The sequence below is a fragment of the Oncorhynchus gorbuscha genome, linkage group LG18 (assembly GCF_021184085.1).
Source record: "Oncorhynchus gorbuscha isolate QuinsamMale2020 ecotype Even-year linkage group LG18, OgorEven_v1.0, whole genome shotgun sequence".
Lineage (NCBI taxonomy): Eukaryota > Metazoa > Chordata > Actinopteri > Salmoniformes > Salmonidae > Oncorhynchus > Oncorhynchus gorbuscha.
In genome coordinates this window covers 45092250-45116542 of record NC_060190.1, presented here as the reverse complement: position 1 = coordinate 45116542, position 24293 = coordinate 45092250, and the positions used below count along the sequence as shown (strand labels likewise).

The 24293-nt window shown below is 41.9% G+C and overlaps 1 protein-coding gene across 3 annotated transcripts; it reads left to right on the top strand.

Moving 5' to 3' along the window:
- The first annotated feature begins 1221 nt into the window (after positions 1-1221).
- Positions 1222-23947, top strand: LOC124003388 (cyclic AMP-dependent transcription factor ATF-1-like). Of its 3 annotated transcripts, none has more exons than XM_046311597.1 (8): positions 1222-1379; positions 3020-3120; positions 8230-8352; positions 15970-16067; positions 20791-20930; positions 21360-21539; positions 21780-21924; positions 23020-23947. In XM_046311597.1, the coding sequence occupies exons 2-8, from the start codon at positions 3025-3027 to the stop codon at positions 23162-23164; spliced, it is 927 nt and encodes a 308-aa protein (XP_046167553.1). In that variant the 5' UTR covers positions 1222-1379; positions 3020-3024; the 3' UTR covers positions 23165-23947. The 3 variants fall into 3 exon arrangements, with proteins under 3 accessions (XP_046167553.1, XP_046167551.1, XP_046167552.1); XM_046311595.1 differs by having other exon boundaries at positions 21360-21563; XM_046311596.1 differs by lacking the exon at positions 1222-1379 and adding an exon at positions 2050-2523 and having other exon boundaries at positions 21360-21563.
- Positions 23948-24293: the final 346 nt, after the last annotated feature.

Below are 24293 nucleotides of genomic sequence, written 5' to 3'. Positions count from 1 at the left end.
TGTCTGTAAGTAGCATAGACTAGAGCAGAAGCTAGCCAACTTCTTTCTCCAATTAGCTTAAATGGGCTGGTGTGCTACCTTGGCAAAGTTGGATTCACTTAGGATAGCCTATTTGTGGGGCTAGTTATGGACTGTCAATAAATGTCCAAAATGGAAATAGGACAATAATTTCACGTTGCACACCTTTTAGTTGTCTCATTAAATGCTTCAATATTTATATATTAAAGACATGCTCCGGTACTTTGGCAACCAGTAAGTATTTTTTAAACCTCCAGCTTTGGGCTGGATGGGTCAATGTGTAGTTCATACATGCATAATCTATGAGCAGAAATACTGTTTTACCTCAATTAGCCACAAAATCTCGAATGAGCTTCAGCCCCTTGTCATTTGTGAGTGAGATATATATATATAAGTGTAAATAGGATAATGAATTAGCTTGCAAATCTCTGTTTTGGATGAGACTGACATTATGACCAAAATTATCCTATTTACACTTTATAGTCAATTTTGACAATCGAATAAATGTTCCTAACTCATTTTGATGCCACATATGCCATTTTAAAAAGGAGTAGTTGCTTATTACGTTCAGTTGCTCTTTAAAAACAGGTCATATCCATAGTCAGTCATAGTGATTTAATTGTGTTCTGAATTAATTTAGCTCATTTATTTTTTAAATAAAGACTTGATTATATTATACTACCTGAACCCCATTATTTTCACTCATTTCATTTAGTAAATTGGTTACAATTGCTGTTTTATACTGAAATTGAAAAAATGAATTAAAGACTGATTTTACAGCAAATCATTATTTTCTGGGGTTTTTTTCGAACTCCTTGAGTTCAAGGACATTACTCATGTGTATGGGTGGGTAACTGGATTTGTTAAAGGTGCTGTCTGTCACATTTTATTGATCGTTTCAACTATTGAAATATACCCCTTTGTTTTTGAAGAATACAACTAAGAAATACTGTACCTAAAATAGCTTAGTATTACTAAGCTATTTCAGGAAGTTGTATGTCCACTGAAGGTGGCCATTTACTACAGATGTAATTAAGTGCTATTTACAAAACTGCATGTGGAATTTGTTTAGAGGCAGCGACATTGTATCTATTTTATGTCATCAGTTTTACTATACACACTTTTCCACCAATCACAGTTCTCAAAGGAAGCAATTACGTCATATGTCCTTCCTGGGGCTGCGCGCATCTCCGCCTCCTTCCTTTAAAAACAAATACACCGTTTTTTTTTTATGGTTGTGCGCCGCCCTTTTATTTACCATATTAGCAATTAGCTAGCTAACAACTATTTGTTTTCCCGTGATTTATACGCGCCTTTGTGATAATCAACGCCATCGCTGAGGTCCACGAAGGATTGTAAAGGTAATACCGCTTTTCAATGATTTGACCGTCTGCATATTTGTTCCGCTCTGAACTGCACAATGTCATTTTATGGTGTGCTTTGCTAATATAATGGCGCCTGTCGGCTCCCTCTCCTCGTCGAAGGGTAAGTTGCTAATCATGGTTCCCCTTATCGCTGACGTCCGTTGACGCGGGTACTTGCGTGCCAGTGACTGTGTATTACAAAAATTCGCTCATTCATTGAAACAAAAGCACATACTAGCCACGCTAGCTAACGTTAGCTAGCTACAAGGCAAATGTTAAGAATAGCTGGCTTGTCCACCAATGTTTAATTAGCCACCTAGCTAGTGTTAGCTGGCTTGTCCAACAATGTTTAGTTAGCCAGCTAGCTAGTGTTAGCTGGCTGACGTTATACTGCCTGATTTGACCAATTAACGTTAGTTAGCAATATATAAATTAGTAACGTTTGATAACTATCAAACGTTACTAGGGGTGTGTTCTTAAATTCAATCTTGAGTGCCAGAGTGCACTCGTAAATTCAGAGCATTGTCAGTTTGTAAATTCAAAAGCGTTTCGCTCTTGGAGCTTTCAGAGTGCACACTGGACGCTCTGGCCGAGGAGTAGGGCTGTTCCGGAGCGTTCTGACCTCACAACCGTAACCACTCTAACGTTGTTAGTTACTTCCAGACACGCATGAGAGAACATCTCACTCGCCCAAGCAGAACTGACTAGGCTGTTTTCCAGAGCGTTGATGACAACAATTTCATTACGTTTTTTGCGGACGTTTACTGACATCCCCGCCATATTCAAGGGGTGTTGAGCGTTCGTAAATTCATCAGCTATTTTGCGCTCTGGCACACTCAGACGAGTGTTCTGAAATCGCAGTAGATGGCCAGAGTGAAATTACGAACGCACCCGAATTTACCTAACTAGTTAGCTTGTATTCAAATGAGAGGATCCTATGTTAGCTAAACGCTCACCATGCTTAATAACTAGCTAGAGAACTCCGCTAGCAAACAATGCGAACTGGTTTATTGTGAACTGGTTTATTGTGCGGGCTAGCTAGCTAACGACATTGGAATTTGCCTGTTGACCACCAGCTAACGCTATGTTGAGCAAGAAAGACAACGCAACGCTAACATAAACTTATAGCTAGCTACCACAGGTTAGTGCTGTCAGCCTAGCTAGCTACTGGTACCTTAGTTTTTATTGATTTATTTTACTAGGCAAGTCAGCTAAGAACAAATTATTATGTTCAATGACTGCCTAGGAACATAATAACTGCCTTATTCACGGGCAGAACGCCATTTTTTTTTTTTTTTACCTTTGCAGTTACCACTAGGCTACCTGAGACCATATCCTCGGCGAGACACTCTCTCATTAGCTATACAGATCCTGGTGGAGGTGCATAGTAATTCTAGCTATGACGAATAACTAGCCAGTCAATCGTTAAAAAAATGTTTTTTAGTTGTGAGGGATAGGTGACTGTACTCTATTTCCATGTAGATTCTCGGCCTGTCCAGTCCTTGTCCACCATATCCCTCTATTTACAAAATAGACTTGCCAGAGAGAGGGCTCTGTCCAGTGCCCATACGCACCAGTGTCCCATCGGGAAAGTTTACCAGTGGTCTTTAAATGTTTCTGTATATCTGCCTCCGCAGTGACAATGGAAGAGGTGCAGAACAGCAATGGCGCTGAGACACAGACTGTCACCATCCCCACCACCATCACAGCCTCCCAGATCTCCCAGATAGCCCAACAGGTAACAGACAGGCTGATATCAAGAGGTTAATAATGGAAGTAGGGATTAGGAATGGGAATGATATCGCCGACGGCAATGTACTATGCAGGTGAGAAATTTGATGGCCATGTAGTGTTACTGTCACAGAGAACAAGATGGGTTCATTCTGTGAATAATATCAGCATGGTAATGAAGAGGCATAGTTACCAAGGTGTCTGCAGGTCCTTTAAGTCTTACATTAATTTATCTGGTCTATATTGAGCTGCTGCTTAAATACTCACTATGCAGAAAACACTGCCATTTCCTGTTAAATATGTAAAAAGTTACATATTGCAGCTTTAAATGTTTCCACCACTCAACAAAAATATAAACAATTGGGTCATTCTTACAACTGACATTTTACCAAAAATGTACTGAAAATGAATGGAATTTTTCCCGATTTCCTCATGGATCACTGAGATTGGGATCTGTACTTATCTATTTCATTTTTTGGGGATACTTCTTTCCACAATTCTTATTACTGCAACAGTTTTCAAAGTAACAAATACATCCTTTGCTAAAAGAAAAATGTTTTAACCTTGCTGGAGTTAAACAACACTGAAAATAAAAATATTTACATCTAAATTATACTATTTTAAATCAGACTTGTTCCAAATTTGAGCTTTTTAGCCGTTTCGGTAATAAGAAGGCCAAGTGGGGTGAAATGGGTTACTTGAGAATAAGAATCTCATTCTGTAGCATATAATTCATTAAATTAACTTTTCTCATCTAAGGACTACTCTCGATGATGGATCATTTGTGAATAAAAGTTATACTATTTTAAAACTGATAGGTTTGCATTGGGGTTTTGTAACTCAATTTGCTACAGACATAGTTTCAAGAGAATCGCATGAGAACTCGAGGTGCACTTTCAAGTTGTTAGAGAGCTATCAACATGTGCGCCTCTGTGTGTGCACATCATGTGCGAGTTGGGCTGTTGCCAGAGGAAAGAAAGGAGAGAGCAAGGTAGCCTATACTATTTGATATACAACAGTATCTAAAGCTGGGACAATAAACCGGCATTGCCATCCTCTTACCAAAGCAATGTTGCTTGCTTAACCCTCCTGCTGTGTTCCAGTTGAATTGGACTGATTTTACAGGTTTTGTCTCTGAAAAATGTAGTTCATTTTAATCTGATTGTCATAAGGTACCATGACTGTGTCCACACAGGGCATCTGAACACACAAAATACATTTCTGAAGATTTTCGTAACATTTTGGGTGTCTTATTTAACTTTTGTACACCTGTGGTGTTCCCGGGTTAAAAATGACCGGTCATTAAAAATGAAGGGGCGAGACTACAATTAGTGTATAAAATTGAGTTCAGGCACATGTCCATTCATAAGATGGACACACTTCCTCTCCCAGATCCCCACATGCATGCATGTGTGTTTGAGCACACACACCTCACTCCCCTTCTTGGCTTCCATGGCAACCCCCACAGGAACCTTTCTCCAATATAATCTTTCCCTCAATGCCAACAGGTGTGGTTCCATTCGCACATAGAACTTGCAGCTCTGGTATATAAACATTTTTTTAGGCCTTGCTCACAATTCATTCTTTAGCAGCACGTATCATATCTTTTATCATGACACCGGTGAGGAGAGAGTCCTTGTTAAACTTTGACACAGAGGTCTGTGATAAATAGCACTGTTTCATCTGAGTATTTGTTATAATCAAAATAATCCATACATTTAGTTTTCTTTTTACTCAAATGAGTTGTATGAGCTCAGGTCAATGAGGCCTACAGGCCATAAATAGAAGTTGTAATGTTCACAAGAACTTAAATTGATTTAAAAATATCTAATGCAACATTATTTGATAATATATGGATTATTATGGGTTTATAATCAGTTATAATGGAGTGGTCATTTTGGACCGGGAACACAGAATTAATTAACATGAAATGAACACAACAGGAGGGTTACGTGATTCGGCAACCCAACGTTCCTGCTGATATTTTTTGGGGGGGTTGGGGAGTTCTAAAACCATTGTTTGGTGAAAAGTAATGTGAGAGTCAGGCGGCATTGGCGGAGAGTCAGGTGGAGAATGACGTGTTGAAAAGGGCGAGGAACGAGATGGAGTCACAATCCATGCCAGGCACACCTGTGAGCTCTGGAACTCCACCTCCGGCAGGCAGTCAACATGCGTGGTGGGTTCGTCAGGTCATCGGTTCACCCTGACATTTCCATTCCTCTTCTGACAACAGAACTTGACCAACTGCTCCACAGGCACAGCAAGGGCCGCCCGGCCCATTGTGCTGTTCAGCTATTCCAAGGATGTGTAACCGAAGAGATACCACGAGTGGGCACAGAATAGAAACTGGGATGGCTCCCGAGGCAAATGTGGCTTACCAGTGAACCTCCGGGTGTTCATCATTAATACTGTGTCTCAGTTTCTGTTTTTGACTGATGCAACCCGAAAAAGCATTAAAGACAAAGTCTGGACATGGCCTGCTCTCCCTTATGTAAGGAGTTAGGCACTTTCCCATGTTTACTACAGTATGTACTGTAGGCTATGTTTACTTGTCAGACTGCACAGTAGCCCAAAACAAATGCCGGTGGCTTATCTTCAAAATGCTTTATTATACAAATGTACATTTAACATTTACATTTAAGTCATTTAGCAGACGCTCTTATCCAGAGCGACTTACAAATTGGTGCATTCACCTTATGACATCCAGTGGAACAACCACTTTACAATAGTGCATCTAAATATTTTAAGGGGGGGGAGGGGGGGTGAGAAGGATTACTTTATCCTATCCTAGGTATTCCTTAAAGAGGTGGGGTTTCAGGTGTCTCCGGAAGGTGGTGATTGACTCCGCTGTCCTGGCGTCGTGAGGGAGTTTGTTCCACCATTGGGGAGCCAGAGCAGCGAACAGTTTTGACTGAGCAGAGCGGGAACTGTACTTCCTCAGTGGTAGGGAGGCGAGCAGGCCAGAGGTGGATGAACGCAGTGCCCTTATTTGGGTGTAGGGCCTGATCAGAGCCTGGAGGTACTGAGGTGCCGTTCCCCTCACAGCTCCGTAGGCAAGCACCATGGTCTTGTAAAAGCATATACTGTACAGTACTGTATTTCTTCATCAGCATCTTTATGCTTTTGTTAATAAAATAATTATATAAATACTGTTTCAAAATGCTGATGTTTGATTTAGTTATGGATCCATAACGAATTACTATGAGAATAAATATCACTGAATTAGACAATTTGGAACAAAGTTGTCGAATGAAGGTAAACAAATTGTTGCTTACTGGAAAATACTCTTTCCTACAGTGCCATTTTGGCTATTAGCAGGGCTATATTTTGGACTTTATAAATAGTATTTTGGCCTGTTCAGATTACAATTGCTCACTGTCATTTTTTGGAAAACGAAATCAAATCAAAAATATATATTTTTTTTTACATATACAGTGGGACAAAAGTATTTAGTCAGCCACCAATTGTGCAAGTTCTCCCACTTAAAAAGATGAGAGGCCTGTAATTTTCATCATAGATACACTTCAACTATGACAGACAAAATGAGAGAGAGAAATCCAGAAAATCGCATTGTAGGATTTTTAATGAATTTATTTGCAAATGGTGGAAAATAAGTATTTGGTCAATAACAAAAGTTTCTCAATACTTTGTTATATACCCTTTGTTGGCAATGACAGAGGTCAAACATTTTCTGTAAGTCTTCACAAGGTTTTCACACACTTGCTGGTATTTTTGCCCATTCCTCCATGCAGATCTCCTTTAGAGCAGTGATGTTTTGGGGCTGTTGCTGGGTAACACGGACTTTCAACTCCCTCCAAAGATTTTGTATGGGGTTGAGATCTGGAGACTGGCTAGGCCACCAGGACCTTGAAATGCTTCTTACGAAGCCACTCCTTTGTTGCCCGGGCGGTGTGTTTAGGATCATTGTCATGCTGAAAGACCCAGCCACGTTTCATTCTTCAATGCCCTTGCTGATGGAAGGAGGTTTTCACTCAGTCTCACAATACATGGCCCCTTCATTCTTTCCTTTACACAGATCAGTCGTCCTGGTCACTTTGCAGAAAAACAGCCCCAAAGCATGATGTTTCCACCCCCATGCTTCACAGTAGGTATGGTGTTCTTTGGATGCAACTCAGCATTCTTTGTCCTCCAAACACGTCGAGTTGAGTTTTTACCAAAAAGTTATATTTTATATTTTATTTTATTTATATTTTCCACCATAATTTGCAAATACATTCATTAAAAATCTTACAATGTGATTTTCTGGATTTTTTTTCTTCTAACTTTGTCTGTCATAGTTGAAGTGTACGTATGATAAATTACAGCCCTCTCATCTTTTTAAGTGGGAGAACTTGCACAATTGGCTGACTAAATATGTTTTTTTGCCCCACTGTATGCCTTCCCACTGCGGTTATCTATTTCAGCACCGTTTCACACTGCTCTGAGACAAGCATGGAGAAATTAAAATGTTAAGATATATGTTGACTGAATATAAGCAAGTGATGTCTGCTAAATAATCAAGTTAGGTTTCTCCAGGAATAAGTCATACTAAATAACAAACTGGCTTTATTTACACCCCATGTTCAAGAATTGCCTTGTTCTCGAATTGCCTTGTAAATTGTTTGAAGGCAAACAATTTAGACTCCTCTTATGCTGTAGCCTACTCCTGATCGTCACGTTGTACAGCGCCATATGTTCTATTCCATCATGACAGAAACCCTGAGGCTTTTTTTCTCCTGGAATAGAAACACCATTAATATTAATTGAGCCAAATATCTTAATTAATCCCATATACTATGTTATTACAAAAAAAAATGTAATGCCAATATCAAATGCTATCAAATGCTTCTCAAAGATGCCCTCTGGTGGTCAAACTAACACTATCAGAAAAATGGCTGACAATTATATAACGTGCCACAGAATGCTGCAACAGCCCACAAGGCGTGCTGCAGTATGATGCAAGTTTTAGAGGATGCTAAAACTTGCTACTGCTGTTTGCATCTGTGTCACCTGGCTGAGTAGCTTTAATAGGACAGCAAACCGAATCCAAAGGATGGGACAGTACAGGATTGAATATTCACTCCTGTGTCATCGTCTAATCTGACTGTGTTTGCAGATGTCTCTGGGGGGCTCTCCTGTGACTGTGGTCCAGCTACCTGGGGGTCAGTTCCAGGTGCAGGGGGTGATCCAGTCGGCCCAGTCGTCTGTCATCCAGTCCCCACAGTTGCAGACTGTTCAGGTAAGAGGTGCTCCTCAACAACTAGGCCCGAGCCCGTATTCACAAAGCATCTCAGAGTAGGAGTGCTGCTGATTTAGGATCAGTTTTACCATAAAGATCATAATGAATAAGCTACATCCACAAAATCTGCTAAATATGACCAATAAAATTTGATTTTAATCCTAGATCAGCAACCCTACTCTGGGATGCTTTATGAATACTGCCTCTGGACCACAGTGCCTCTGAAGGACATGGAGGTGTCCCCTGTTCTTCTAGCATACTTTAATCATTGTTAGCCTTTAGCTTATGTTATCTTGCCAAATGGTATTACTAGGATAAATGTGTGATTGATTGGGCAGATATCTCTACATTGTACACTCTAGAACCACATTCTAATTTAAGTCAGGGTCCTGGACAGTGATTCTGATTCCCATGTAAAATAGCTTTTTGAGTGACTAAAACATAACCCATAGTATTTTTTTCCTGATAAAAATGCTAAAATTGAGAACTGCGTCTTATGTTAAAACCAAAAAACTACCAGTAAGTCTGAAAAGACCGACCAAGTGGAGAGGGAGATAGTAGGCTGAGTGGCGGGGGACCTCACCTTGACTGATGGTTGGTGTACCTGTGGATGTATTTCAAGGCCTTCCTTCAAACTCAGTGCCTCTTTGCTTGACATCATGAGAAAATCAAAAGAAATCAGCCAGTACCTCAGAATTGTTTTGTAGACCTCCACAAGTCTGGTTCATCATTGAGAGCAATTTCCAAACGCCTGAAGGTACCACGTTCATGTGTAACAACAATAGTATGCAAGTATAAACACCTTGGGACCAGCTGTCATACCGCTCAGGAAGGAGACGCGTTCGGTCTGCTAGAGATAAATGTACTTTGGTGCGAAAAATGAAAATCAATCCCAGAAGAACAGCAAAGGACAATGTGAAGATGCTGGAGGAAACCGGTACAAAAGTATCTATATCCACAGTAAAACGAGTCCTATATCGACATAACCTGACAGGCCGCTCAGCAAGGAAGAAGCCACTGCTCCAAAACAGCCAGACTACAGTTTGCAACTGCACATGGGGACAAAACTCATACTTTTTGGAGAAATGTCCTCTGGTCTGATGAAACAAAAATAGAACCTTTTGGTCATAATGACCATCATTATGTTTGGAGGAAAAATGGGGAGGCTTGCAAGCAGAAGAACACCATCCCAACCATGAAGCACGGGGGTGGCAGCATCATGTTGTGGGGGTGCTTTGCTGCAGGAGGGACTGGTACACTTCACAAAATAGATGGCATCATAACAAAGGGAAATTATGTGGATATATTGAAGCAACGTCTTAAGACATCAGTCAGGAACTTAAAGATTGGTTGCAAATGGGTCTCCCGAATGGACAATATCCCCCAAGCATTCTTCCAAAGTAGTGGCAAAACGGCTTAAGGACAACAAAGTCAAGGTATTTGAGTGGCCATCACAAAGCCCTGACCTCAATCCTATAGAAAATGTTTTGGCACAACTGAAAAGTTGTGTGCCAGTAAGGAGGCCTACAATCCTGACTCCGTTACACCAGCTCTGTCAGGAGGAATGGGCCAAAGTTCACGCAACTTATTGTGGTAATCTTGTGGAAGGCGACCCAAAACGTTTGACCTAAGTTAAACAATTTAAACTAACAATTACATGTAAACTTCTGATCCACTGGGAATGTGATGAAATAAATAGAAGCTGAAATCGCTCTCTACTATTATTCACATTCTTAAAATAAAGTGGTGACCTTAACTGACCTACGACAGGGAATTTTTACTAAAATGTCAGGAATTGTGTGAAACTGAGTTTAACCTGTTAGTCCTACCCACACCGTATTCGGTAGCGTAATCATAGCCTCAAGCTCATTACCATAACGCAACGTTAGCGATTTCTAAAAATCGCAAATGAAATGAAATAAATATGCCTATCCTCAAGCTTATCCTTTTCTTAACAATCCTGTCGTCTCAGATTTTCAAAATATGCTTTAGAACCAGAGAAAATCAATAATTTGTGTAAGAGTGGTGATAGCTGGCTTAGCATTTAGCGTTAGCATTTAGCACGCAACATATTCACAAAAACCAGCAAAGGGATCAAATAAAATAATTTACCTTTGAAGAACTTCAGATGTTTCAATGAGGAGACTCTCAGTTACATAGCAGATGTCCAGTTTTTCCTGAAAGATGCTTGTGTAGGACACAACGTTCCGTTTTGTTACTATGCATTTGGCTACCGAAACTAACCGAAAATTCAGTCACCTACACGTCAAACTTTTTCCGAATTAACTCCATAATATCGACTGAAACATGGAAAACGTTGTTTGAATCCATCCTCAAGGTGTTTTGTCATATATCTCTTCATTGAAATGCCATTCCTGGAAGCCTGCATTGTTCTCAGATTCGGATGGAAAAATACTGGTACCTGACTTTTGTGCACCAATTTCCACACAGACACCGTGCGGGACCCCTGGTAAATGTAGTCTCTTATGGTCAATCTTCCAATGATATGCCTACAAATACGTCACAATGCTGCAGACACCTTGGGGAAACGATAGGAAGTGTCCGTTCATTCCTGTCGCATTCACAGCCATATAAGGCGATCATGGAAAACGTGCCATCAGAAATCCTGTTGATTTCCTGGTCGCTCAAACATCTTGGTTTTGCCTGTAGGTTTTGTTCTAAGGCACTCACAGTGAAAATCTTTGCAGTTCTGGAATCGTCAGAGTGTCTTCTTTCCAAAACTATCAATTCCAAGCATAGTCGAGCATCTTTTCGTGACAAAATATTGCGCTAAAAACGGGCACGTCTTTTTATCCAAAAATGAAATACTGCCCCTAGAGTCTTAACCGGTTAAATGTGTTTGGCTAAGGTGTATATAAAGTTCAGACTTCAGGTGTGTGTACAGTCGTGGCCAAATATTAATTTTCACAATCTGCTGCCTCAGTTTTTATGATGGCAATTTTCATATACTCCAGAATGTTATGAAGAGTGATCAGATGAATTGCAAAGTCCCGCTTTGCCATGCAAATGAACTGAATCCCCCCCAAAAAATATTTCCACTGCACTTCAGCCCTGCCACAAAAGGACCATCTGACATCATGTCAGTGATTCTCTTGTTTAGGTATGAGTGTTGATGGAGACGGCCGGAGATCACTCTGTCATGCCTATTTAGTTTGAATATCAGAGTGGAAGCTTCAAAAGGAGGCGTTGTGCTTGGAATCATTGTTCTTCCTCTGTCAACTATGGTTACCTGCAAGGAAATGCGTGTTGTGTCGTTATTTACTCCTGAGGTGCTGACTTGCTGCACCCTCGACAACTACTGTGATTATTCGATTTGACCATGCTGGTCATTTATGAACATTCCAACTTGTTCTGTTATAATCTCCACCCGGCACAGCCAGAAGCGGACAGGCCACCCTTCATAGCCTGGTTCCTCTCTAGGTTTCTTCCTAGGTTTTGGCTTTTCTAGGGAGTTTTTCCTAGCCACTGCTTCTACACCTGCATTGCTTGCTGTTTGGGGTTTTAGGCTAGGTTTCTGTACAGCACTTTGTAACATCAGCTGAGGTAAGAAGGGCTATATAAATAAATTTGATTTATTTGTTGCCTAGACTTCACTGCAACTGACACAAGTCTTGGGGAAAAACAATACACTAATATTGCAGTTTGCCATGACAGCCTTTATAATAGAATGCTTGTGACCACACACAGCCTATATCTAAGTATTGCACTTGTGAAAAAAAAAACATCTTAAAGTAGAACTAGAATGAGACGTGCTTTATATTTTTTACTATATTATAGTGGCCACTATATGAGATGATAAAAGACAGGACTGTGCAGCCGTCTTCATCAACCTGGCCAAGGCTTTCAACTCTGTCAATCACTGTATTCTTATCGCCAGACTCGACTGCCTCGCCTGGTTCATTAACTACTTCTCAGAGTTCAGTGTGTCAAATCGGAGGACTCTTGTTGTCCAGACCTCTGGCAGTCTCTATGGGGGTGCTACAGGGTTCAATTCTCGAGCCGACTCTTTTCTCTGTATATATTGATGTCGCTCATGCTGCGGGTCATTCTTTGCTCCACCTCTACGCAGACGACACCATTCTGTATACATCTGGCCCTTTGGACACTGTGTTAACAAACCTCCAAACGTGCTTCAATGCCAGATGACACTCCTTCTATGGCTTCCAACTGCTCTTAAATGCTAGTAAAATGAAATGCATGCTCTTCAACCGATCGCTGCCCGCCCGACTAGCATCACTACTCTTGACGGTTCCGACTTAGAATATGTGGACAACTATAAATACCTAGGTGTATGGCTAGACTGTAAACTCTCCTTCCAGACTCACATTAAGCATCTCCAATCCAAAGTTATATCTAGAATCGGCTTCCTATTTCACAACAAAGACCCCTTCACTCATGCTGCCAAACCTACCCTCGTTGTAAAACTGACTATCCTACCAATCCTTGACGTTGGTGATGTAATTTTCAAATTAGCCTCCAACACTCTGCCCAGACTGCATCCAATTTGCTATCACAGTGCCATCCGTTTTGTCACCAAAGTCCCATATACTACCCACCACTGACCTGTATGCTCTCATTGGCTGGCCATACCCACTGGCTTCAGGTCATCTAGAAGTCTTTGCTAGGCATAGCGCCGCCTTATCTCAGCTCACGGGTCACCATAGCAATACCCGCCCGTAGCATGCAGGTATATTTCACTGGTTATCGCCAAAGCCAACACCTTTGGCTACCTTTCCTTCCAGTTCTCTGCAGTCAATGACTGGAACGAATTGCAAAAATCACTGAAGTTGGAGACTTATATCTCACTAACTTTAAGCGTCAGCTGTCAGAGCAGCTTACCAATTGATGCAGCTGTACTCAGCCCATCTGTAAATAGCCCATCCAACCAACTACTTACCTCATCCTCGTTTTCTGCACACAAGTATTTCTACTTGCACATCCTCATCTGCACATATCACTCCAGTGTAAATTGTAATTACTTTACCACTTGGCCTATTTATAACCTTACCCCCTTCATTTGCACACACTGTATACAGCTTTGTTTTGTTATTGACTGTACGTTTGTTTATCCCATGTGTAACGCTGTCGTTTTTGTCGCTTTGCTTTATCTTGGCCAGTTCGCAGTTGTAAATGACAACTTGTTCTCAAATGATCTACATGGTTAAATAAAGGTGAAATAAAAAATGTAAACGTCAATCAACATGTAGCCTTGTGCAAAAATAATATTCACGGAGTAAAAATTACAATAAAAAAAGGATAATCATCCCCGCTTACTCACGTGTTAGTCAAAATCAACACAACAAAAACAACGTATTTGGGCTACACTGAACATTATTACGTTGTGCACTTTCTGCCTGTGGACATCGATTCTACAATGTGACGCCAGAGCATGATACCCTTTGTTGGCATAATTGATCTCTTTCAGGCAGAGAGTAGACCTGGCATACCCCTTTTTTAAGGAAAGGGGGGAAACATTAGTTCATATAACAAACTAACTAGAGTACTAACATTTTACACAGATTTTCAGGGTCCAGTAAGCAACTAACGCACGCGTTGTAACTTAAGGAATGGCAAGGAGTCGTATACCAGTTAATACTAATGGTTAGTTATGGTCTAGTTACTAACGTTAGCTCATCTGATGTTGTAATGTTATTAGCCAGCTAATTTTCACAGCATTATTTGATCAGTTAAGTTGGGTAATGGCTCATGAACTACGCTTCATCACCTTCTCCGTGGTCAGGCTTCTCGCCTACCTCTTCCAACAGGTCCCAGATGTGCTCAATTGGATTGAGATATGGGCTCTTCGCTGGCCATGGCAGAACACTGACATTACTATCTTGCAGGAAAACACTCACAGAACGGCTGGTGGCATTGTCATGCTGGAGGGTCATGTCAGGATTAGCCTGCAGGAAGCGTATCACATGAAGGAGGAGAATGTCTTCCCTGTAACGCACAGCGTTGAGATTGCCTGCAATGACAACAAGCTCAGTCTGATGATGCTGTGACGCACCGCCCCAGACCATGGACCCTCCACCTCCAAATCAATCCCGCTCCAGAGTGCAGGCCTCGTGTAACGCTCATTCCTTCGACGATAAATGCAAATCCGACCATCACCCCTGGTGAGACATAACCGCGACTCGTCAGTGAAGAGCTCTTTTTTTCCAGTCCTGCCTGGTCCCGTGACGGTGGGTATGTGCCCATAGGCGACGTTGTTGCCCCTTGCCATCTGTTGAGGACCTGCCTCGCAACAGACCTACAAGCCAATAAGTCCAGCCTCTCTCAGCCTATTGAGGACAGTCTGAGCACTGATGGAGAGATTGAGAGTTCCTGGTGTAAAAGAATGGCAACTTGTTGTTGCCATCATTTACCGATCCTGTGCAGGTGTTACACGTGGTCTGCCACTGCGAGGACGATCAGTTGTCCGTCCTGTCTCCCTGTAGCACTGTCTTAGGCGTCTCTCAGTACAGACATGGGTATTTATTGCCCTGGCCACATCTGAAGTCCTCATGCCTCAGGCATGTCCACGCAGATGAGCAGGGACCATGGGCACCTTTCCTTTTGTGTTTTTCGGAGTCAGTAGAAAGGCCTCTTAATGTCCTAATTTTCATAATTGTGACCTTAATTGCCTGCCGTCAGTAAGCTGTTAGTGTCTTTAATGACCGTTCCGCAGGTGCATGTTCATTAATTGTTGATGGTTCATTGACCAAGCATGAGAAAAAGTGTAATCCCTTTACAAGTTATTTAGATGTTTTTTTTGGGCGGGGGGTCTTTGTTAGACAGTCCTGAAAAGGGGATTTTTTTGTTGTTGCTGAGTTTAAATTTTTTTTTTATGTCCTGTCTGTCGGTCTGTTCAAGTTTGGGGTCACTTAAAAATGTCCTTGTTTTTGCAAGAGAATACAATTTTTTTGCCCATCTTTAAAATAACATCAAATTGATCAAAACACAGTGTAGACATTGTTAATGTTGATAATGACTATTGTAGCCTGAAACGTCAGAATTGTAATGGAATATCTACATATGCGACAGAGGCCCATTATCATCAACCATCAGTCCTATGTTCCAATGTCACGTTGTTAGCTAATCCAAGTTTATCATTTTAAGAGGCTAATTGATCATTAGAAAACCCTTTTGCAATTATGTTAGCACAGTTAAACTGTTCTGATTAAAGAAGCAATAAAACGGGCCTTTAGACTTTAGACTAGTTCATTTTATTTGCTGACACATTGCAGTCAAATTTTGGCACCAGTAGATTAGCTTTCTAGTTTTGTAAACCACACCTTCTGCGATGTTGGTTACAAGGCGGTACGTATTTAAATTAGGTAAGAGAATAAGATGTTACCATTGGTGTATTTAAATTAGATTTTGATATCACAATCCCCCTAAATAATCCCGCCTTCTGAATTCAAGTGTTTGACATGGAAGTTGACCAATAACTTTATGATCAAACTTTATCAATGTACCAGTAACACTCATTTTTCATGATCTGATTTCATCAAAATATCACAAATAATGATTTTTGACTGTGCAGGACCTTCTAAGTAAACATGGTGTATAAGTAACTCATCATGTACCGGTGTCTGTTCTTCTCCTCCACAGGGCCAGGGCTCAGACAGTGACGATTCCCAGGACTCCTCAGACAGTGGAGCCTCTGCCCAGAAAACCAGAGAGATACTGGCCAGACGGCCCTCCTACAGGTACCTGCCACCGCGCCGTTGTATCAAACACCATCTTAACCTGTCCATGCAGTGGTGGAAAGAAGTGTGTGCAGACTGCAGAGGTCTATGCTGGTGATGGACTGGGATATTGGTGGCACTCAAGTCACCTTTTCACCTAGTTTAACACCTGATTTGTGACCCCACCACCTTCTCTTTTTGGTGTTATGTTCCAACATTTAAATGGAACAGCATTTAAATGTTATTTTTTACATTAGGTAAAAGTACAGACTCTGAGCTTCAAAATTGTATATCATACAGTGCATTCAGAAAGAATTCAGACCCTTTTACTTTTCCACATTTTGTTACCTTGCAGCCTTATTCTAAAATAGATTGAATAAATATTTATCCTCCTCAATCTACACACAATAACCAATGACAAAGCGAAAACAGTTTTGGAAATTTTAGCAAATGTATTTAAAAAATCTAAACCGTAATCGGTGGAGAAGAGCCTTGGTCAGCTCCAGAGTTCCTATGTGGCGATGGGAGAATAGTGGTGGCAGCATCATGCTGTGGGGATGTTTTTCAGGGGCAGGGACTGGAAGACTATTCCGGATCATGGCAAAGATGAACGGAGAAAGGTACAGAGATCCTTGATGTATACCTGCTCCAGAGCGCTAAGGACCTCAAACTGGGGAGAAGGTTCACTTTCCAACAGGACAGTGACCCTAAGCACACAGCCAAGACAACGCAGGAGTGGCTTCAGGACAAGTCTCTGAATGTCCTTGAGTGGCCCAGCCAGAGCCCGGACTTGAACCCGGTCTAACATCTTACGAGAGACCTGAAAATAGCATATTTCTGTCCTTTGCTTTGGAGTAGGACATGTAATGCCCATAGCCTTTTCAGTGTAAAAGTCCTGATTTTCTATAAAAAAAATACATGTATGGGGGATGGTTGCACATCTCTGGGAGGAAGGACATCAACGTTGCACAGCAGCTGAAACCTGGTCCCAGCTGAGTGAAAGTGCCTTGGCTGCAACACCAGGCTCCAGACAATTGAAGCTGTAATAGAAAAAAAGCAGACAAAAATAGACATTGCACACTAGCAATAACATTCCTTGACCCGAAGTTCAAGCAATAAGCTCAAAGTACAAAGACAAAATACCTGAAATGTTGGTTGTTCACCCTCGTTCATCTCCTTGTACTGGGGGCGGAGAGAAGGTTTATGCTGAAAGACAAATCCAGAAAAACCGGTTAATACACAAATTCATTCATCTCCTATATCTTTACCTGTTGACTGCTACAGCTGTACTAAAATGCCCTGTACACTCAACCTGCTTCCAGCCATACAATTGCAATGCAGACACTACATGATAACTAAATGGATTTAGGAAACGTTTAACTAGATAATTACCAGCTAGTTGAACATGCAAAAAACAACAGAGTTATATAATCCAGTGTAGATGGCTAACTATTTAGCCATAATTTCATTGTGGCTAGCTAGCCAATTTACCATGTCCCTATCATTTAACATGGAGTTTGATTAGCATTCGCACCACAGTGGCTAATTTCAGTAGCTAGCTAGGTGAACATGACAAACTGACCAACATGACAAAGATGATCATGCATGGCTTAGCACATCAGCAATCAACATTAAGAGCAGAATGCAACTGGCCAGCTCAGCAAGCTAGCTGGCTGTAACTTTACCTGTATGCAATTGGCTAGCTAGGTAGCCAACAACGAAAACAAATTTTTTGATACAGTTGAGACAACGTATGTACAGTGCATTGGAAAAGTATTCAGACCTCTTGACCTTTTTCCATATTTTTACGCTACAGCCTTATTCTGAAATTGTTGAGGAATTTTTATTTAATCAATCTACACACAATACTCTAATGACAAAGCGAAAAATAGATTTGTCATTTTTGTAAATGTATCCCCCCCCACCAAAAAAAAATATTTACATAAGTATTCAGACCCTTTGTTTTGAGACTTGAAATGCATCCTGTTTCCATTGATCATCCTTGATATTTTTCTACAACTTGATTGGAGTCCACCTGTGGTAAATCCAATTGATTGGACATGATATGGAAAGGCACACACCTGTCTATACAAGGTCCCATAGTTGACAGTGCATGTCAGAGCAAAAACCAAGCCATGCGGTAGAAGGAGTTGTCTGTAGTCCTCCCAAGACAGGATTTTGTCGAGGCACAAACTGGGCAATCGGGGGAGAAGGACATTGTTCAGGGAGTTGACTGAGATGTTCACTCTGACAGAGTTCCTCTTTGGAGATGGTTGTCCTTCTGGAAGGTTCTCCCATCTCTGCAGCACTCAACCAATCAGGCCTTTTATGGTAGCATGGCCAGGCGGAAGCCACTCCTCAGTAAAATGCTCATGACAGCCCGCCAGATTCTCTGGTCTGATTGAAGTCTTTGGCCTGAATCCCAAGCGTCATGTCTGGAGGAAACCTGGCACCATCCCCTGTGGTGGCAGTATCATACTTTAGGGATATTTGTCAGAGGCAGGGACTGGGAGACTTTTTTTCTAAAAACTGTTTTCAGCTTTGTCATTATGGGGTGTTGTGTGTAGATGGAGGGGGGGACTAATACATTTTAGAATAAAATTGTAATGTAACAATGTGGAAGAGGTCAAGGGGTCTAAATACTGTAGCTATGATGATTCATGGCTGTCTTTCCAAATTTAAAGCTGCTAGCAGCAATGTCGAGGTTAAAGCTGTTGGCCCACTTTGCCACCATCAGGACCAATTTTAAAACATTTCCCTAGGATGAGCTACTGCTGTACTCCTACAATGATATCTTTTAATGTTTACTAGTGTTCGGGAGTTATTTACTCTGAAAAATAAGAACCTAACACTAGAGAAGCTTTAACCAAGTTTAATTTAATCTTCAGCTTCAGCAGGCTTCAGCTGATATATCAAAGTGCTGTACAGAAACCCAGCCTAAAACCCCAAACAGCAGGCAATGTAGGTGTAGAAGCACGGGGGCTAGGAAAAACTCCCAAGAAAGAAACCTAGAGAGGAACCAGGCTATGAGGGGTGTCCAGTCCTCTTCTGGCTGTGCCGGGTGGAGATTATAACAGAACATGGCCAAGATGTTCAAATATTCATAAATGAACAGCATGGTCAAATAATAGTAATCACAGTGAACAGGTCAGGTTTCCATAGCCGCAGGCAGAACAGTTGAAACTGGAGCAGCAGCTCGGCCAGGTGGACTGGGGACAACGAGGGGTCATCATGGCAGGTAGTCCTGAGGCAGGGTCCTAGGGCTCAGGTCCTCTGAGAAATAAAGAAAGAGAGAATTAGAGAGCATACTTAAATTCACACAGGACACCGGATAAGACAGGAGAAATACTCCAGACATAACAGACTGACCCTAGCCCCCCGACACAAACTACTGCAGCATAAATACTGGAGGCTGAGACAGGATCAGGAGACCCTGTGGCCCCAATCTGATGATACCCCCGGACAGGGCCAAACAGGCAGGATATAACCCCACCCACATTGCCAAAGCACAGCCCCCACACCACTAGAGGGATATCTTCAACCACCAACTTACCATCCTGAGGCAAGGCCGAGTATAGCCCACAAAGATCTCCGCCACGGCACAACCCAAGGGGGGGCGCCAACCCGGACAGGAAGACCACGTCAGTGACTCAACCCTCATAGGGACGGCATGGAAGAGCACCAGTAAGCCAATGACTCAGCCCCTGTAATAGGGTTAGAGGCAGAGAATCCCAGTGGAGAGAGGGGAACCGGCCAGGCAGAGACAGCAAGGGCAGTTCGGTGCTCCAGTGACTTTCCGTTCACCTTCACACTCCTGGGCCAGACTACACTCAATCATAGGACCCACTGAAGAGATGTGTCTTCAATAAAGACTTAAAGGTTGAGACCGAGCCTGTGTCTCTCACATGGGTAAGCAGACCATTCCATAAAAATGGAGCTCTATAGGAGAAAGCCCTGCCTCCAGCTGTTTGCTTATAAATTCTAGGGACAATTAGGAGGCCTGCGTCTTGTGACCGTAGCGGGTAGCATACGTGTAGGTATGTACGGCAGGATGAAATCGGAAAGATAGGTAGGAGCAAGCCCATGTAATGCTTTGTAGGTTAGCAGTAAAACCTTAATCAGCCCTTGCCTTAACAAGAAGCCAGTGTAGGGAGGCTAGCACTGGTGTAATATGATCAAAATGTTTGGTTCTAGTCCGGATTCTAGCAGTCGTATTTAGCACTAACTGAAGTTTATTTTGTGCTTTATCCGGGTGGCCGGAAAGTAGAGCATTGCCGTAGTCTAACCTATAAGTAACAAAAGCATGGATGAATTTTTCTGCATAATTTTTAATCATTCCCAAAGGTTCTGTACAGCTGTAATCAGACAGCAAAACATTTTGTTCTTGACCGTTATATACATCCTACTTAAGACACTCCTCCTCCTTACAGTTTATGGCTCCACAGGAAACTAATAGAGGGTAACAGGATGACAAATATTTTACTGCCTTAAAATAATCACCTCCTTGACCTCACACATTCCTTCATCTAATCCACAGATGTCCATTGTTTTTCTTCAGAGAACCATTCGGACATAACCCAGTCTCTTTCATTTCCTATCTCAATGATCAAAGTTTAGCCGATTCCTACACTAGTGAGCCACTTCTCCATTAATTTGGTTCTGTAGCACTGTGTGTTTTAGTGTAAGGATTTCGGTAATGGATTACTGTATGAGTAATCTCCCGCTTCTTCACCGTGGTCTGTAGGAAGATCCTCAATGAGCTGTCTGCTGAGGAGGTGGCGTCACGGAATGAAGGAGAGGATGAAAACCCTGCTTCCTCTGGCATGACCACAGTGACAATGCCCAACACCCAGACAATCTACCAGACTAGTAGTGGCCAATACAGTAAGGGTTGCCCTACTACATAGCACTACAACCACACACCATCCTACCAGTGCATAATAATGTCACCATAAATAGATTATACAGGTAGATATTGTTAGAATTGGAGGCACTTGTTGAGTAAGGGATCATCAATAATGGGATTCTACAGTTTTGTGAAAATATATCGTACCGCCGGGGACAGGGTGTGCAAACTGGCTCCTGATGTGTGGTACTGTAAGCATGCACAAATCCCTCAACTTTTCACAGGCTTTCAACTCAGGCAGCCATGGGCATGAACAGAAAAGTGAACCTTCACACAGTTGCAGTTTCTTTTATAAAAATGTATATATCGAAAAAAAATGCAACTGATTTTTTTTCTCTCTCTCATATCGGTGCCCGTCATACCTAGTAGTTACCATTGTCCCTAACTTCCTGTGTGTTTGTCTGTAGTTACCATCGCCCCTAATGGCGCCATCCAGCTGGCCAGCCCTGGGTCAGAGGGTCTCCAGGGGTTACAGACTCTCACCATGACCAACTCAGGCCAACAACAGGGCACCACCATCCTACAGTACGCTCAGACGCCCGATGGACAGCAGATACTTGTGCCCAGCAACCAGGTGGTCGTACAGAGTGAGTATGGCTTCATGACTCACGGTAAGCGTTGAGACAATACCACAAGGAGAAGTACCCAGTAGTGCCTGCTAAACCCCCCCCCCCCCCCCCAATAATTGTCTTGTGTTGTCACTAAAGCTTCTCTGAAGGTGTGTAAAATATCCACTGATCCCAGCTTGTGGGCCACATTGTAATGTGTTGAGATTTTGAAGAGGAGATGCTCTCATCTACTGTTTTAATTGGCCTCATCCCCCTCAGATGCAGGAGGAGAGATGCAGACGTACCAGATCCGCACGGCACCCACAGCGCAACAGACCGTGGTCATGACTTCCCCTGTAGGAATATCTGAACAAAAGAGTGGCGACCCCACCATGAAGAGAGAGATCCGCCTCGCCAAGAACAGGTGTGTGTGTGTGTATAAGGATGTGTTGCACAGTTGGTCCCTTTTGTCTGTTTGTGTGTGAACCAACTTCTCTGGTTGAAAAAGGCATCGATATTTGTCAAACATTTATTCCAGAACGCAAATGTACTAGAGTGTAAGTCGAATCATTTTGGTCATAAAGTCGGTATATTCCAAAAGTGTTTTGTGAGATTTTTGTAACTGAAGATATCTCAACTTACACGATGGTTGGGTTTTGATTTCAAACCTCCCCACACAAGACTGCTGCCTGGCACCGTAATCACAGCTGGCAGTAATCAAATCATCTGGATCACAGCTGCCTGGTGTGCTGTAGTGCACACTATCCAATCGCTCACCAGACTCAATCTATTACCCTGCCACTTATTTACAAACAGCCAAAGTAACCATTAGCGCACAGCGCCTCAGACTTGATTAGATAGCATTTGCGACAATGTCTTATATTGCTATGTTGAAAGAATGAGAGTTCTTTTATAAAAGCCTTTTTCCCCCCCAACTAAAACTTCCGATTGGTGCGGTGGGCTAAGACACTTCATCTCAATGCAGGAATACCTGGTTCGAATCCAGGCTGCATCACAGCCGGCCGTGATTGGGAGTCCCGTAGGGCGGTGCAAAATTGGCCCAGTGTCGTCTGGGTTTGGCCGGGGTAGGCCGTCATTGTAAATAAGAATTTGTTCTTAACTGACCTAGTTAAATAAATAAAAATGTTTTAAAATCACAATTGTGAGCTAATGTTAGCCCCAGAAATTCAACTTTTATCAAAAATGGCAACATCTAGAAAGCAGGATGCTCGAAGCATGGAATTCCCTGACCAATCACGTACACGTTGCTATGCTGCGTCATGTGGTTGCTAAGCCATGTGGTGTGGTGGCCTGCTTGGAATGGTGACCGACTAGGAACAATCAACATTACTGCAAGGATATGATCTAGTCAACATAAGACACCCACATCGAACCACACCACTAAGACTGAAATCTTGTTTTTCTTTAATGCGCAACAGAAAAACATGGAGAATCAATGAGTTCAGTCGCTCTTCAAATGTAATCCTCTAAAGCCGTTTTCTGTGTTTCTCCCTGACAGGGAAGCTGCCCGTGAGTGTCGCAGGAAAAAGAAGCAATACGTGAAATGTCTGGAGAATCGTGTGGCGGTGCTGGAGAACCAAAACAAGACTCTCATTGAGGAACTCAAGACGTTAAAGGACCTGTACTGTGTCAAAACAGGATAACCAGGAGGAAGAGAAGCCAGCCAGCGAACAGGACATTTAACGGCAGTGAGCGGCTCAGCTCTGCCACATGGACAACGCGGGGTTAACCGGGAACACATTTCATTTCAGACCTGAAATCCTCCTCCTCAGTTTGTTTTATACTCTGTTTTAACATGTCGTGAGTGGTGGCCATGGGAACTGTCCCATTTTTAAAAGACAATGAAAGGGTGTGAAAGAGGTTGATTGTTTTTCATTGTCTTTTTATTGCGCTAACAAATGGATTACTAACGCTTAAATTTGTATTTGTGTATATTTTGTAAGCACACGGAAGGCGTGAATTGTGAGCTTTATCATTGACATTCAATTTCCAATTGTCCCCCTTTTCCAGAATCGGCTCCTTGTTTTCCTTGTGTAGCAGTAGGTTCAATTTGCTCTTTTTAACATCTATCAATTTGCGGCTGTATTGATTGTATGATGACTTCTATGATGTGATTTCATGTATTTTTTTATGTGAACCAGCTATTTCCAACCCCACCCCCATTCTTTCCCCCATGAGGAAATGTTACAAGTACCATTCCTTATCCTTGTCAAGAGGGATGTAAGGGGTATTTAGATAAGATAACATTGTGTAAGGCGGACTTTGCTGTTACTAAGACAATCTATCAGGGAGAACACACAATGGCAGGGTAATATTTATTTTCTATTTCTGGAGAGGGGTAATGAGTGAATCAAACAAAAAGAGGGAAAGCAATGTCACTCATTCTGTAAGTAAATTGAAATAAATATTTTTCCAGTCTTTACATACATTGCTTACTGGGGATTTTTCTGTTATGTAATTACTCATTTGGGCTGTCCAGTGGTGGAAAACAAATACCCAGTTGTCATACTTCAGTCAAATTAAAGGTGCCTTTTTTGATAGAAAATTACTCAAGTAAAATACTACTTGAGTAAAAGTATTTGGTTTTACATATACTTAAGTATCAAAAGTACATTTTAATTGTTAAAATATACTTATGTATAAATCATTTCAAATTCCTTATTTTAAGCAAATCAGAAGGCACACTTTTTTATGTATAGGCACGGGCACACCAACACTCCAAATCATTTACAAACCAGGCATTTGTGTTTAGTGAGTCCACCAGATCAGAGG